Raw genomic sequence first — 18,818 nt, forward strand, 5'->3', positions numbered from 1 at the left:
TGACATATTTTGCCTGAAAATATTAAGGTATTTTTACTGAATAATTAGTTACTTATATTATACATATTATATAAGACGAGCCCTTGCAATAGTTTTCAAAAATTCAAATAAGAAATACGAGTAATAATAAAAATACCTATTTTAGACTTACTTCACTCACTTAAACGTGTCTGATCATTTACAAAAAAAATGTATTAATATCTAAAACGAATGGGTATATCTAAAAGACGGACTAAAATTATCTAACATAATAAATCTCAAAAATAAAACCCAAAAACTGCACATACCAAAAAAGAAGAGGACACTGTCAGTAAATTTTCCCAATTTTTCGACCTTTTCAAAGCTGTCATAGTTCATCTAGACGTATAAATGTTCATAGATTTTTATTTGTATATTTAATTCAACAATCTAATGGAGCTTTTCGGTCCCTTTATGTTGACTTTATGGTGATTGATCACCGCGGTCCAGGCTCTCTTGGAACACCAGAGAAATTACAGACGAGTTTTTGGTACCTACCCATAATTATATACTTTAGATATTAATAGCTATTCAAGCGATTTAAATACAAGTTAAAATCGTTTCACTTCTCATAAAACCAATTAACCATTTTTTGAGGACAGTTAAATGGGATGGCAGTGACAGATGTGTGGATGTCACCAAATGTGGCCGGGGGCGGGTTGCTAAGTGTGAGGTTTAATGATTGCCGGGCGGAGAGCGGAGAGCTGAGAGCATGTGTCACGTGTTAGGAGAGTCGAGTCGAAAGTCGCGGGGGACAGCCACCGCGGCGATTGTAATTATCTCATTTTAAAATCTGTGTGGCACAAGTTGGCAGCGATAGCGATAATTTAGATAAATGTTACTTAATTCTACTATTAAGTATCGCTATAATTATTAATTCACTGTGTAAATTGCAAAAGGTCAGAAAAAAAGTGGTATAAAATATTTATATAAGTACTGTTCGATCCGAACGAGTATCAGATTTAATAAACTTGTAAGTGATTAGCCAGAAATTGACACGATTTTAACTAAGCCTAGTGCAATTAGGCTACTGATAACAAGATCATATTTTCTCCCCTAAGTATTATTTACTTTTAGTTATTAATTTTAAAATTAATTATATATCATTAACTATAATTATTATATTAAGTATATAAATGCACACTTCTTCTTGTTGTTTCTCGAAACACGTCTATATTCAAACAAAAATGTAGTATCTTAAAATAAATTCTAATATAGTAGAAATAATGCAATTGACTATAAAATCTTGTAACTATTTAGCTTTTTGTTAAGGAAATACATGTTAACATTGCTACAATTAGCTGCAAGTTTTCTTAATAAAAAATAAAAAACTATACAAGAATAAGATTGTCCGTAAAAACATAAATTTGAAGCTTTTCTCCCAAACGAGCATATATAGATACTAAAACGGCGACCACGGTAACCACTGATTATACTTTACGTCATTACTTAATTTTCAGTTTTAACTTATACTTAAACAGACATTTAACTCACGCGCGGTTTTATTTTGGACCACAGCCACAGCGCGTGCTTTAAGTGAGTGTTAAATTCGGTTATATTTCGAAGAAGAGCGAATGAGGTGACGAGCCATTAAGTAATTAATCTGCTGATGTTTTGTGTCGCTGTTGACGGATCACTGGATCATGTGCGGCACTCCGCATACGTCATTAGTGTCATTCGACTCTTAATTAATTTGTGATATAAAATCATCAAAGCTATTCTTCATGATAGTATTTATAAACTAAGGTAGAAACAATTTTTCGGACGGGTTAGCATAAGCGTATATGTATTATCCGAGTGTTAAACTAAGGTTTTGACATTATATTATGATATGGTAAATTTAACTAGGGCATAAATAGTAGCATTTGCTGGATGTGGAGTATTTTTTTATTTAAGAGGGGGCAAACGAAGAGAGGAAACCGCCCATGGACATTTGCAACTACAGGAGTCCAAAGATTTCCTGCCTTGAATTTGGGAGTTTGCTGTAATCTTGAAGGTCCCTTGATAGAAGTCGTATCTGTTCGAGAAAACTGAAGCCGGTTATTGACTCCACTAACGGATAGAATTTCACAATTTGACGTAATGTCCCGTGGTGGAATTTGGCTGCTGATATTGACCCGAACAACTCTTCCGAGCACTCTCCATTGTAAATGCCGTAGAAGATGCAGACGAGGGGATTATCCCTGCGCCGCGGTATGCCTTAGATCGGCGCGATTATGGCGCGCGCGCAGCGGCCTCTCCATGCGTTTTATTTTACGTGTATTTAAAGATTGCTTATAATTAGGGTGACATGAGAAAATGTATAAGAAAGCTATTGAAACATGCTATAAGACCATGCAAAATATACTATCTTATAAACAAAATGAGGGTCAGAACTTGTTCACGGCGTAGTGTGCCGTACGGCACTTTCGATTTTGGTGTATATAAAAGATCTAGTGCCAAAAGGCACTTCCCAATTTTGGAAAGTTATATTCAAGACATTCTCGGACCAGCGGTGTCGACAGAAAGATCTTCATGGGTTGCTAAGTCAATTATCTCGCGTCCTTTCAAGATGAAGGTCTATACCCTAGAGAATCATAGAATAACAAACTTTACCCACCTGAGTCTCGGTTACATTAAGGAGCTTCGCCATATCAGCTCTCTCTCCAGACGATAAGTACTTCTTCACTTCGAACAGCTTCTCCAGCTCAAAGATCTGCCGACCGGTGAACGTCGTCCTGGCCTTCTTCCGCCTGCCGACCGCAGAGTCCTCACCCTCCTCACTCGTCATGGATCCCTCACCCCCAAGGGGGGAGCGAACGTCATCAGTCGACTTCTTGCGTTTTATTGTTTTCGGGACATCTGTAATTAATAATAAAGATTATCAATGATGGACATTGGTTCCTGATAAGTATGGCAACAAGTAAATCATACAAAGTACGAGTTATTTAAAAAGAGACAAAATTTTTCAGATGATGTGTGCATTGTGCATTATATTAGACCTGTCAGTGGGTTGACTATACGCTTAAACAATACAGCGTTCGTACGGGTCCAGTATAATAATCAATTTTAGGTTATTTTGCGCCTGCCACGATTCTGTAGCGCATCGGGGAAGTTTGTCGAGGCACGGATTAATTGCTTTTATACAACAATGCGAAAACATTGTACGTCCTTGATCCGTAAAATTACAGACTAAACACATGATCGGATTTGGTACGGCCGGACCATCGGACGGTTTTGTGGGCGCCTCGTACCTATTGGTCCGACGCGTCATTCTCCTCTACCAGACTACGCCATAAGGGGCAGCCACATCAGTATTTTGAATTCAATCGCAAACCAATTATATTGTCCTACCATTGTAATAAGATTCAACTATTGATTCAAAGAAATATATAATTTTCATTTTTTTTTGCTGTTACTATTATTTAAATTGTTGTAATGTTTGTAGTTCCTTGTTGACTTTCGACTTGCTGCAATTGTGTAAACTTCTATGTCCGAGATTGGTCGAATAAATAATAAAAAAAATAATATCACACAAACTGTGGCGCAAACTCTCTCCAAATTTAAGCTGTGTACTATTTTATTAGTACTATTCTATGCGATAAGCCCCGTAACAGACAGACTTAAGCCCGAAGAACTCTCAGTACGTAATTATTGTAGTTATCTGCAGAATCGTCTCCAATGAAATGTAGCGTTAATTAATTTCTGTTTACGTGCACATTTCCACCAACCCTTCCTCAGCGCTCGTTAGATTCGATAATAACATTAAATAATCGCCATTAGCCAGCATTACTCTCAATACCAAAGAGTGTCTACCTCTTGGAAGCTGTAAATCAGTCGCTCTGTCGAGCTTCAGACATAACTTCGGCGCATTATAGCGAGTTCTCTTATTTGCGCATAACTAATGGTTTATTAAAATAGTAGTAATTAACGTAGAGTTATTGCTAACACACCTGTTTGTTAAATATAGTTAGGTGTTACTTTGTATTGCATTCAAATCAGAAAACCTCTAAACTGCATATGAAGTCCTGGTACATGTTGCTAGGATAACACATGATTTCAACCGCTATGAAAGGCATTACTATCACCTATCGCTACTATATTATGTACTCCTGGTGTTTATGTAGTAATAGGTCGTACGCATGACGTTACAATGTATTAAGGTATACTCGCGTCATACATAAGACAATCTCTTCTTAAACTATGATCGCCCGGTGCTAAAACACTGTATAATGCTTCCTTTCTCATTTTTTCCCACGTTAAATCTTATAAATTTATGTGCCTCGCTTTTTCCTTTCACTGACTTTAAAATCACAACGATGCTAAAAGAACTTTCCACTTCAAAAACTTACAATACAAAACGCATATTAATAACATTCGTTTATTTAATTTAATTTTTGCTTATACACCTTTGTATTTATAAGACCAAGTTGTGTTCGCCTATAATTGGATCTATATTACGATAGTGATAATTTAAATTATTTCTATGCTTAATTTTTGTATTTATTATGTATATATGTTGGTGAACCATACAAATTCCCAATAATATATATACTATATATATATTTATACTATCTACAGATAGAGATAAATTACTACCTTCTACTGTCAGTAATTAGCTGTCAATAGAATTAGTCTGAAGCTGTCCCAATATACCCAATAAGTCATTCTTATCGCCTTATATTGGGACGCGTGAATTGCAATTTCCATACAAACTTCTATCGCTGGTAAGCTATACGTCTTCCCATTGACAGACAGCGTGTACGGATAAGGTGAGTTCCGTCGCTAAGTTTATTGGGACAGAAAAGTCAACGATAGTTACGATTTTTATCTCAAGTAAGCGATAGACTCAATATTGGGAACGGCCGATGTAAGGACATGAAAATAGAGCTTGTAATATCTTTACGGTCCTTTGGGAGTGTAAATATAATATATATCAGAAATACTATAAATCCTTGCAAATATAGATATTACGTGCATAGTAATGTAATACACAATGTGATCTTGTTACGAACAATGGCGAGCTGATATGAGACAATGCAATTATCGATATGCCACTGTACGCTACGTGAGAATCAGGCTTTATCATACGCTATTATAATTGTAAGGGAGCGAACATATTGATAATGTGTTGAATATGCGTATAACCACATCAATCCCGATGTAGTGTTCAAGTAGATACTCTTGGGCGTCACGGGCTGTTCTGCCTAAAATCGGCGGGCTGTATCAGTCGTCACGCCAGCATTAATGAAGTCATCCGCAGGGCATTTGCCGCTCTTAATATACCAGCTGTTTTAGAGCCAATTACCCGCCGCGACAGCAAGCGTCCTGATGAAATGGCGCTGGTGGCTTGGGCACGGGGAAGGGCACTGGTGTGGAACGCGACTTGCGCCGACACTCAGGCTCCTTCTCATGTCCAATTTACGTCAGTAATACATATTGGTTTCAGGGAGTCTTACATCTTTGTGCCGATTGGTGTCGAAACTCTAGACCCGTGGGGTCCAGAGGAGCGGACAATGTACAAAATACTATCTTCAGCTTTAATACAGCTGCTAGGACCCAAGCACTGACAGCTATTTTGGGCATCAGATCCGCCTAGCTATCCAACACGGCAATGCTGCCAGTATTCTTATTTCTAAAGAGAAGCGTACGGGTCATCTGATCATAAATAGGGCCCTAAATTCTCTTGAAAGGACGGAGCAATCAGAGGATCGGTACCGGTCTTTAAGATGGGTGTTTCCGCTTTTACCCATGCAAGTAGCCGCATTGAAAACCGCACTTTGTATGAACTCCAAACATCTAGAATCTAGATGGTCATCTAGAATCGTGATATTTTAGTATTCCTAAGTCCTATTGCAGATGTCTCCTCTTCGATCAGATGTGCCGTTGCCATTTTAAGGGCGATGAGTCCAGAACGCTGTGAACAGGGTCTTATTGCACTACGCTATGAATGAAGTGGTTTCGTACCTATCTGTTATAATGATGCTTATGCATATCATGCCACTTATCATCAAACAGCTCAAACCGTCCTTCACTCCCATAAAATATTTAATGATTGTCTGTCTCAAATGGCGGTTTGTTACTTATAAATATTTGAGGGTTTCACTTTTTGTATATCAGCTTGTTTGACTTTGTGTTTCCAATATCAGTGAGCTTATATTTATTAAAACTACCCACGATGTATATGCTTTTACAACAAGACCCCAGAAAATGTTCAAAACAGAAGTATGTACTACGATATTCAAAAGAATTGTTAAAAAACGTTTGTGTAAAAAGGTTACTATAACATAAATGACTTTCTTAATGATTCCACAAATTGGGAATGGAACTCAGGCTATTAAATAATAAGTTAAATTGTACAATATTACTTTGTAAACATATTTTTTGATGAAATAAAAGCCCGCCGAGTTAGTTGCGCGCGTTCTTCTCAGGTCTGAGGCATTATTTTTGGAATGGGTGGTAGTTTTTGACTTTCAACAAGTGATGTCATATCCTATTTTGAATAAAAATATTTGAATTTGAAGTAATCTATTTGAAAAGGCATTGACAAGTTGTCTTTATCCAGAGACAAATTCTAAAAATCAATCAAATCAAATCAAAATCACGTTAGTGGTATTCCCTACACCTCGTGTAGGGAATCCAAAAATAATAAACCAAAGTTGTCGAACTTAAAATATACCAAGTTTCCCATATTATAATAGCGCCCTCTCTTGTTTTATTTACAAAAGTATTTAAGAAGTCCAATAGGAGGATAGTAAGTAACCCTTTGAGTGCGAGTTCGTCTTGCAATTTACTGCATTTTTTCTAGAAAACGGCGTATTGTCGACGATTGTGGTAGTTTATCAGATAATTTTCATACGATTATGATTAATAATATAAGATAAGAACAATCGCTACTCTCGCCGCTCCGCTCATGCCTGTGTCCGAGCCAGAAAGCTTACTCTGCTTTTTTGAGATTCACACGTCGCTTAGGGTATTAATTACATTTCCAAGAATATGCTGTAATTAATACCGTTTCTGAAACAGCATTTACATTTATAATTCTTCCGCAACTGTCGCTAGCACTTTTATAAAATTACGGCTTAGTAGCCATACGATATATTTATATTATCAATTAGATCACTTGAACGGATATTGTTGTATAAACGATGTGTTTATAAAATTTCCAATATTGACTACGAATATATTAGTTTGGATTATTTTGGTCATTTTCGATAGGTACGGTGTATTAACACTGACCTGTATAAATACCACAGGACAGGCTATTTCACATGTTTGACAGCAAATGTTTTGTGCCTTTTTGAAGCGCCACTCGCGAGCGTCCAGAGAACTAATTTTGACGTATAATACAAATGGTTGCGAGGGAACGTACAAAACTGTGAAGTATTTTTGCATTTTGAATTATTTTCGTTCGTTTTGCGTGTTATTTATACTTCAAGAATCAACGTATTAAAGTACACATTTTTTTTATAAATTGTTTCACACCATCTATCGATGTTTGCTGAGGTTGTCATCACTTGATTTAGTACCACAGTCTCTCAGACAGAGCCAAAATGGAGAATAGCAAACAGGAACAAAAGCACTTTGACAGCCGCCAATTCAGTGGTATATAGAAGAGGTTAGTGGTGTATTAAACTCATATATAATATTTATTTAGATTTAATAAACTGCACTACAGTTGAAACTAAAGAACAATGGCGAAGTTTCATACTACTAAATATTTGAAATTGAATGGTAGCGTCTCAAGAACTGACGTGTACTAATTAATTCTCTATAATTTTCTGCATCTACTGACATAATTCATTTTTAATTTAGAACCGGGATAATGGAGAAATAAATGATTATTTTGTTTGAGTTTTTAGGTTAGGTTTTTCTGTTTATTACTTTAGCGTTCTAACTATAGTATACTTATCTATTATATTCTAACTAACATGTTCCAACAACAATAACACTGAATAACACGAATTCCAAAAATCTTTAAGGATAGGAACTAGTAACCATAGGCAAATAGTTAATTAATACCTAATTACTAAACTGTCTACGGTCAACAACTCTGAGTATTATATTATGATAAAATGGAAACTTGTTACTTGATGCAATGGTAATAACAGTTTATTTTCAACAAACCAGAGTTGGTTGTCCATAGCTTTATAATTTTATAAGAGGGAAGTCAAATGCGCAATCCATAGTCGTAGGTAGGTACTTCTAAAGTATACCTAACCTACGCCCGATTTTAAGGCGCGGGTCGACTTTTAAACTAAGTACTTCCATGTTTATAATCTTAAAATACTGGTAAAATAAGCACCTAGTTTCCTAATGTATTTTTCTCAATCCAAGTTCTTATTTTGTAGAAGTAGGTAGCAGTAAATTAAACAAGCAAAATATTTTATTTTGTTCATTGTTATATAAACAGCGTACGTTAGACCAAATCGTGGGGCATATCATAGTCCGGTAATGGAGAGCAGAAGTAGTTCAAAATGAGGTTCAGAGTTTAAAACGAGAGAAAGATATTATTAAAGTCCAAAACCAAGCCAGGTAAAATAGAAACTACTTATTAATATACAGAAAGCACAAAACAACACAACAGCGGTATCTATAATTGATAGGTATTATTAGTATTAGGCATAGGTGACAGGTATAGATACTCATTGATCATTCGCTCATCGCTGTCAGTCATATTGACAGATAGCTTTCCTTGATGTAATCTAAAATGGATATGATTTCATAGTTGTGACAGCATATAATGTGAAAATGAAATAAATATTTTATTTATTTCCCCGGTTCCTTTTGCAATACAATTTTATCTAACAGTGAAGTTTTTTTTTGTAACTATCCTAACCTTAGACGGTTATTCCTATAATCAGGTAAAATTTCGCCATTGTTCTTTGATTGGGTATATGAGCAACAAAACCCTATATAAAAATATAAGAACCAAAAAAACTTAATATGTACCAAACAATGATACCCAACTAAACAAATTATAAGGGTTAAAATGTAAATCATGTTAAAACTTCAAATTGTATTCAATAACTTTGACACTTTCATTATCAAATGTCAACAAATATTATGCTGTTATCATATTATACTCAGCGTGCAAGACAGATCTGATGCAGAAAGTAGCTTCGTAGTTATATTTTTATTTAATCCAAAACTCCCTATCTCATACTATCAGTGCAAATTATTTGTTTATAATTTCATATTAAAATTTATTTATTTTTAACTCCTCTCCTCACTTCTGGGATAACATATACAAACTTAATTTGCTCCAGAATTTATGGACGATGCGGAAACCCGCGCCTCTCGACTTTCGTCCGAGCGCTCTTACCAAGTGAGCCAACCGCTCCATTGACGAATCGACCGAAATATTGGTATGTATTGTCCAACTCTCATTTGGCTTCATCTACAGGATCTACTTTACAGCCGATAATCTGCTCGATACCAATAATTGCATGTCAGGAAATTGAAAATGTCGCTCTTACGCTTCTTGTCGCTATAAACAGTTGTTAGTTTTGGGTGATATCTATATAATAAACCCGCGACTCTGAACCTTCGTTCGAATCCCGCATCGTCTCTGAATTTTGCTACAAATATATACACACCAAGACTCTGTGAACAATGATAGCCTACGACAAAACCAATATGACTTTCTCGATGAAAGTCTTTTAAATTTACGAAGTTATAATCACAAGGTACTAGTTGATATTTATGTCGACTAGACTCTTAAATACTTCAAACCCGAGCTTCCTAAACGATCTTAAAATCCTTCGCGGAAGCCATCAAACCCATATTGTTTATGCAACAACCGCGCTACTCAAGAAAGAGACGCTTGTATTTCCGCTGTTGCGCTAAAACCAGCTGTCATCTACCACGGAGGAGATTATCCGTCGATGTGTTTTTATTTCGTTGTTTTCTTAAAACCGCGCGTAAATTAAGTGTCGTTTTATTGACATTAACGTCTAGCCGTCTGTTAATTTTCGTGTTGATTGTCGAAAGAATGATTTGTTTATAGTTCTCTATCAAAGTGTTGGATAATCGTAAAGCTGGGTTTAAGTGTTTGGCGAGCTCTTTTCATTTCTATCGCAGTAAATTGTCTGTCGGTATGTCGGTGTATATAGAAAATAACGAGCTAACATTCAAAAAAGAATTAACTCAACGTCGAAATTATATAAGAATCGGTCGGCCGGTCAATTATATAACAAAACAGAATATAAATAATATTATAATAAGATAGAAAATTATAGAACCTACATTTATTTTATAGATTTAACTTTATTAATTAATTTATAATCATAACTAGCTGTTTGACATATAAATTTTTTTAGACCGTTTCTTGGACATTGCAACATTACTTTATTTTTATAAAAAAAGATTTTATCTAAAATAACGTAGCCTCAGTTACTCCTTATTACATCAGCTACCTACCAGTAAAAGTCCCGTCAAAATCGGTCCAGCCATTTCAGAGAAGAGCCGGAACAAACAGACAGACAGACAGACAGAAATTGCAAAAAATATTATTTTGGTGCATCTACCGTTTACATATTCATATAAATGTTATTTCAATATTACAAACACACACTCCAATTTTATTTATATGTGTAGAATAGATATCAATTGACACGCTTTAGTAGAAAAAAGTGGTAAATTATTGCAAAAGTTAGCAAATACATAAATAAGCTTATCTTTTTCTTTTTAACAAGAACCAAAAATAGTTGCTACGCAGAACTGATTGAAAATAAAAGCAGCTCTGCGTAGCACGCGGTCAAATGGTTCGAACTGATAAATCCATATGTAGCCGGCGTGAAGTATTGCCATGCTCTATTTATGACACCCAGATTCTTCTACATTTTTCGAAACCACTTGGCTTTGCTTTACAGTGTTAAGAATTCTTCGTCGGTACAACGATTGACAAAAACATAGTTGAAACAGAAAACAGTTTAAAATAAATCATGTGAGCCTTGAAAGGGCTGTACTCGGAGTATCCCTGCGAGATCTAATCAGTAATGAGGAGATCCGCAGGAGAACCAAAGTCACCGACATAGGCCAAATGATTGCGAAACTGAAGTGGCAGTGGGCAGGGCACATAGTTCGACGGACAGATGTCCGGTGAGGCAGAAAACTCCTCGAATAGCGATCACGTCCTGAAGACGCAGTGTTGGTAGGCCCCCCACAAGATGGACCGACGATCTGGTCAAGATCGCTGGAATACGTTGTACGAGGGCAGCGCAGGACCGGTCGTCGTGTAGACCTTTGGTTTGGAGGTCTTTTTCCAGCAGTGGACGTCTTCCGGCTGATGATGATGAGCCTTGAGCTCTTTCTTTGATTGAGGCGACACTAAATGCCAGTGAACCTTAAGGGATATGCGTTCATTGAACGGCTAAGTTCAAAATAATTCTGGACTGGCAACCAACAAGTAATACTTAAGGGTATGTGTCACAGGATAAAGTAGTGTTCATACCTCCAATTGCTATATTTTCACCATATAACTTGTCTAAAAAACCTTGTTTGTGTGTTTTCTGCTTAGCGTTCACCCTAACAAGAGTTGATATTAGAATCTTCTAGATCGGTACGACCTGTTAGTTCTAGATCAATCTTATTTATCATCGATCCATCACCCTTGATATAGCTCATTACATCGTTAACCGCTTCACTTAACAACGCGCCTCTCTCTATTCTTTTTATTTCAACCGCAACTTAATGTCGCTGTTAATTGCCAATGTTGCCTTTGATGTATTTAAATTTTAGTGTCGATGCTTCGTGAGTAAGTTATGCTTTTAGGGCTCCGAAGCACTAAAAAAGGAAACCTTTTTCGTTGTCTTATTTTCCATCTTATATGACCGTTGGCGTTCTCAGGAACTAAAATAAAATACTGTAGTCCCTTTTTGATCTAGAATCATATCATCAAACAACAGCGCGTTTTGCGAGAAATTGTTTGCCTCGCACATCACTTTGTGGAGTCAATCATCAACCGGTTGCAGTTTTTCTGAACCGATACAACGAGACGACCCCTGGTGTTATGAATGTCCATGTGCGGTTGCCTCATGACTTTTCATCATCCCCCTCTTATTAAGAAACATAAACGAGTAAGAAGGTCTCGCAGGAGTAGTGAAGGAAAAAATCCGAACATTGTTTTTGTAGAAACAACAACAATTTAGTAGAAATATTCAACGGTGAATGATATGATTATCTTTTCATAAAGCAGGAGATACTGAACACGAAGGTAGGTCGACGTATCAAAAAATATCAACTTACTCACCAGTAGGAGGCACTTTTGCACAGGAAGCCGCGTAGATTATGGGTACCACAACGACTTCTATTTCTGCCGGGAAGCAATCATGTGGAAACATTACTGTGTTTCGGTTTGAAAGGCACCGTAGCTAGTGAAATTACTGGGCAAATGAGCCTTAACACCTTATGTCTCAAGATGACGAGCGCAATTGTAGTGCCGCTCAGAATTTTTGGGTTTTTCAAGAACCCTGCACTGCATTGTAATGGGTACGGCGTACCATTTACCAACAGCTGAACGTCCTGCTCGTCTCGTACCTTATTTTAATAAAAAAAACTATTCCTTATAGTGTGGCTTTTTAATATCAACAGTCCGCTAGTAGGGCTTGCAAACCCGCAGTCTATGTCAAAATTGTCGATCCCACGAGATCTCAGAATTGACGGGCTCCCGCAAGTAGTAATCAATATAGTGTGAGAGATGTGGTCTCTGCCTACCTGACCGGCCTACCCCTATAATGATTATCATTATAATGTACGTATTCGAAAGTAAATATTATTGAGTAATAATATGTTTTATGTAAATTGTAAAGATGTTATGAGATCAAACTACTTAGAGATCAAATCAAATTAATGTAAGACATCAAAAGATTGGAATTAAAAAACTCAGTTAGTTTCATCACCAACATGCCACTGACAATGTTTACGCTGAACATAACATGTTCAGGCTTTCATCTGGCAAACTACTTCTTCTGTTTCTCTGTAATCCTGCAAATCCCGCGGGATCTTGCACTCGTAACGGAATTCCAATACCGAGATCCGCTATACCGAGATTGAAAGCTCTACTCGCTAATGACTTCCAGTAATTCCGTGATCCTGATGTTTGACACAACGTAAAAAATTATAAAATGAATAGTAAAATGTCAAATTCAATACTCAAATGTCAATAGTAAAAATCGTATGTCAGGACCATTATAGATATAGAATAGGTATACTAGCCTATAGACACAGTAGACATTTTATGTACTTCTGTGCTATAGACGTATAAAGCGTGTAATAGAGAACAGCTCTAACGGAGATTTTGTAAGTCTATTGTCAGGCTCAAAACCATGGCCAATGAAAATCCGTAATCTCTACCTACCCTACGAGACAGCAATTTTGTATGTATGTTTATATTATGATAAATATATTATACTTAACAAGTTATTATTTTTTAAAGTGATAACCCTAACTTCTGTGATTAATTACACAAATTAAATTTGAAACAAAAATTTATGCACGTTGCGGGATCTTCGAATGAAATGCAAATCGTTCTCAAAACTATGAAATTTTTTAAAGTTATAAATTAAGTTTCCTTGAATAATATGCTAGCGCTGTGGTTTACGATCTTTTCCTAGTGGGAACATTTTTACTAAAATTGAAGACAAACACATATGCAATTTGTTAGGATTCCGGGAATCATAAAAAGATTGGTACAAATAAAAATAGTATTTATTATCTATGTAAATAGCTGAACAACAGCAGTTCCATCGAATGCGAAAATCTAATAAATTATAATATCTAGCTTTATTTATCACAATCCAGAAATATTTTTTTTCTTTTATTTGGAAAATAAACAGCTATATATTTTACATAGTTTTAGCCTTAATTTAGAAAAATACAATAAGCCAGCAAAGTTTTCACAAACGTGTAGATTCATAATTGGTAGGAGATGTATTACTCGATCGGGTACAACTCGGCTCGCATACAACACTAAAGTTATAATTAAAGGTAAGGGTTGCAGCTGCAATCAGGGAACGAGTTAGACACATTTCCTGATTTCAGATACAAGCTTCCCGTACTTTTGAAAGAATATTGATATGTTGGTATTTATTGTTATACCTATCGCATGACCTTTGGAGAAATTTATTTCTGCAGTAGTTACGATTAACTTGTGGACGATGAAAGATGAAATGTAGGTATGTATCACACGGATGACAATATAGTCCTTTCAAGGCAAAATTGTCATTGAGTTGAGGTATATGTGGACATGAATGACGTCATAAGGTAAATACGGATAATATGAGAAGTGTTCAAGCTCGGTGAGTGTTTGGTGAGTGATGTATCATACACGGTACGGACGGCGCGGCCGGGGGACCAGAGGAAGATTAAAGCGATCGCGTGCGCTTCGTCGAGTGCCCACCAATATAGATTGAAGTAAGGCTGCGAGCTGAGAGCAGTGGAGAGTTAGAGGCAGCGATTTGAATTGGCGTAATCCAATGACTTCTATACATAAAGACAAATCATGTTGCATAAAAATCAATCCGAAATATGGAACATTCCGCAATCATAAAAGCTTCGATTGCTATATCTATACATTGCCGCATTTCCCCCAATTGTTTAAAATATTCTTAGTTAATAAGCAACCATGAAAAAAGAATGCAGTTGAGGTTACGTATGTTGAATTTAGAACCAGATTCAGACAATGACAGGTGACACACGACTAAGGAGAAAAGTGTGTTTACATTGTCTTTAAGCACACTTTTGCCGTTCCACTATCTGACTGCGAATGAAAAGTCCTTATACATAATTTGTGTAGAGAACGTCATTGGCGTAAACATAATATATCGATTATATAGCGCGATGTATAGATGCAATCGCTGCGTCTAGGTCTGATTCGGCCTGATCGGTTGGGCTTTTAACAAACATTTGAGTACTATGTAGGGTTGCATGGAGGCATAAGAGACGGCTGCACACATCATCTGGAGTACATTTTATGTTTACACACCCAACCAAACACCCCAGGTGTCACCGAGGACACTCACAGAGTCATCATTACAAAGTTAATGTGTGACAACAGAGATTTAATTCGTTACCTTGATGAGTAGTGGGGCCCAGAGTAATTAAAAAGGAGTTGTTTCGATTTTCAACGGAGAGAAGGACCAGACTGGGTGAGAGTAGCTAGTAACCGAATAACGTGGAAGTCCTTAGAGTGGAGGCCTTTGCCGAAAGATAAATTATTAGATAAGTTATTTTAAGTTTAATTTATAAGAAAAATTAGTAGTAATAATAAAGTCTTATTTTATTTTATTTTTTAATGGCTTAAGCTCTATTTCATATCTCTGTGTATTTCTGGTTCTGTGAATTCAGACTTCAAATAGGTCCGGGGACTGCTGTTATCGGAACTAAAATTGTCATCGCAACAAACCTGTTCATCACGAAAACGCGTTCTCATATTCTACTAAATGAAAAAGAACAGATATGGCATCCACCTAATGTCTGGACCTCGCAGCTTGGGTGTTTTGAATAAAGGAAGAGCGTTAAATGCGTTCCAGGAGGAAATTTAAAGCGTCCCTTAGGAAGACTGAAAAACTAGTTCCAAAGAATGCATAAGTGTGTAAATAGTGAACGAATATACTTTGAAAAAATATCAAAACCATAATATGTGCCCTTGCTAATGAGAATCAAGAAACTGTATGGCCTAAGTAAATTGAAGCAGCATATAGAATTAACTATGCGTGAATTAGGGCCCACATGTGACGCATACGTACCCGCTTCGCTTATGCAACATAGTGCAGGCCGAACTTGATTCGCATTAACACTAACATTTGATCCTCTTTAAGACAAGTAAGTATCTAAAAATATACTTAATGGATTGATTTCTTTATTGCATTTTCTTGTTAAATGTCATTGTATATATACTATGACTAATTATATTTTTATTTAGGTTTAATTTTGTCGTCACCAATTAGTGTAATAGTGTTACCCCCGACTTCGTCTGCGAATCTACATAAATGACTCAGCTAATAAAAATCTTTGTTTCTTAAAACTTTAAAAACTTTATATTAAATGAAGATATCGCAATATTTTTTAGATAACAATAACAATAACAATAACAGGCTCTTTTGCACAGGATGCCGGCTAGATTATGGGTACCACAATGGCGCGTATTTTTGCCGTGAAGCAGTAATGTGTAAGCATTATTGTGTTTCGGTCTGTAGGGCGCCGTAGCTAGTGAAATTACAGAGCAAATGAGACTTTACATCTTAGGTCTCAAGGTGACAAACGATATTGTGTTGCCGCTCGGATTTTCGGGTTTTTCAAGAATACTGAGCGGCATTTCATTGTAATGGGCAGGGCGTATCTATTACCATCAGCTGAACGTTCTGCTCGTCTCGTCTCTTATTGTCATAAAAGAAAAAGAAAAAAGGTAAAACTGAATAGACTCAATTTAAATCCATCCATTAGTTTTAACGTGATGTGCGCACAAATGAAATCTCTACCATTTTATTTAAATAGATATTTACATAGATTACGAGATATGGATTAATCATATTATTAATGGAGCATATCCTTTGTGTTAATCCAGCTATTAAACTATGTGTCTGTCTAATTTCATTGAGATTCATTTTGTCGTTTTGGTGTGATTGAGAAACAAAAACTTACTACTGTGTAGCTCTGAAGAGTTTACGGCCGCTTTCTATATTCAATAGCGACCTAAATTTGCGATCTGATATTGACGTTTTAATCCGTTTTCCGATCTTAGCATTTCAATATTATGTTATGTAGTGACCCATATTATATTATATAGCCAGGAGTTTGTGACCCTAGCTTCCGAGCTAGAGTTCTAGTGGATACAATAATTTATATGATGAATATGGATGTTTGATTCCGAGTCGTGGATGTTTAAGTAAGTATATTGTATTAAATACATCGTTGTCTATCTCTTTTGGGACAAGTAATTTGTATAAAAGTGTGGCAATCGGTGATCTATTTTCCAATCTATCTTATGTTGGACGGAATTTTACTTACTGATATTTGTATTTAAGTAGATAAGTGTTTAAGGATTTGGAAATAACATTAAATTGCAGGTTTAAATTAGATTATTTTAATTAGATGCATTATATTATATGTGCCGTAGTACATATTAAATAGTACGTATTCTAGAGAAGCTATTCCGTATAAATTATAGGGCACAAATTGATGAGAGCGGGCATTTTGAAATTTAAAATTACAAACAGCGATGACAACGTGACCGGTTAAATCGATAAAATATAATTTAACTCAGCATTTTGATAATTATATGCTGAGATTAGTGGTAAAAGGTTTTACTTTTGCTTGTATTTTGAGAGTTTTTAAACAGGTAATACACTCGAAAGTATGTTTAAAACAAAACAGAGCAATAAATACGTGTTATTGCTACAAACGCTTAGCATAGACTGAATGAGTTGATTACAACTGACCACAACTACAGTTACAATCAAGGTGAGACGTCTAGTACTACTAAATGGCGAAACACATGATTGGATTTGGTACGGCAGAACCATCAGCCGTGGTCTGATAACGGACCACATTCGATGGTTGTCGCATGGTCCATCGCCGCACAAATGTTATTATGATTATTAGAGATCCTTGTCCCAAAGAGCTGTTTCACCTAATTCCTGATACCGAATTCCACCTTCGCAGGACACGCAACAAATTAGTACATTATCCCCACCATCTGGAAGTGAGGCGGTCCTCCACAGTTCGGTTTCAAAAAACTATCTTGCACGTACTACAAAGCTGTGGAATGATCTTCCTAGTGCGGTGTATCCGGGATGTTATGACATGTGTACCTTCAAAAAAATGGCGTACGTCCTCCTTTTCCATAAAAAATAAGATGTGCCGAGTGTAGATTTAACCGAATACGAATGTTCGTGTATATGTAATACGTTTGGCCGAATCATTCGGTTGAATTCTGAACGGTAAACAGGGTTTTACGCGTCGTTACGGCGCTCTGCAAGAGCGGGGTGGCGTCTGCCACCGCCTCCTCCTGCAGACCATTGAACGAATTGAATTGAATTGAAACTCACACAATTACGTCACAATACAGTAAACTATAACTGCATAAAATAAAGAGTATTATTGATGTTGAATCTAGGTCGATATTAGAATGTGCTTTGTCAGTTATTTTGTCATACGCTCAACGAGTGATTGGTTCTCGGCATGACATATTGTCAATGTTCGTCAGATATGTGGACGATGTATGCGTTAAGTATGAGGGGATCAGTCATAATAAACAAAATGGATTTTTGAATTATACATATTAGCTAGATTAATGTATACCTTAAAAAAAAGACGTGCACTTTTCTAAAAGTACAGCAACGCTTTTGTAGCACCAGAGTAAATAATAAATTAATTGTCACTAGAATATTCATTAAGAATCACAAAAAATTGCACACAAAACTTAGAAACAAAATTGATATGGTTAAAAAGAAAAATGTAGAGAGACTTATTGTAAGAACACTGAATATAATTTTATGTATGAAATATTTATATGACGTACTTTATTACAAATTTATATTCCATGAAAAATCGTGGGTAAATTTAGTTTTTGACAAGATGAGTAAATCAAGCAGTCTTTTCTTGCATGCATACAAGTACTTACAAACTCTTGTTTTCTAATGAATCGTGTGTTTTTTAAGGAATTAAATGTCATCGAACAAAATCGTATTGCCATCGGGCCAAATAAATACTCCTGGTACAAATTAATACAACGCTTTTAAAATGCATCGTGAATTTCTAATTGGATAAACAGAAATCATAAATTTTAAAATTGAGGTGATCACATTTGAGATGTCTTG

The 18,818-nt window shown here is 36.0% G+C and overlaps 1 protein-coding gene across 1 annotated transcript in view; it reads right to left on the minus strand.

Annotated features, from left to right (window-relative positions):
* Positions 1 to 18,818, minus strand: part of LOC126977194 (protein zerknuellt 1) — a 102,164-nt gene that overhangs the window by 62,778 nt on the left and 20,568 nt on the right. Inside the window, exon 3 of the mRNA XM_050825911.1 lies at positions 2,618 to 2,859. Within this exon, the coding sequence (XP_050681868.1) occupies positions 2,618 to 2,859 (242 nt within the window). The remainder of the gene's footprint in view (positions 1 to 2,617; positions 2,860 to 18,818) is intronic.

The sequence above is a fragment of the Leptidea sinapis genome, chromosome 2, assembly GCF_905404315.1.
Source record: "Leptidea sinapis chromosome 2, ilLepSina1.1, whole genome shotgun sequence".
Classification (NCBI taxonomy): domain Eukaryota; kingdom Metazoa; phylum Arthropoda; class Insecta; order Lepidoptera; family Pieridae; genus Leptidea; species Leptidea sinapis.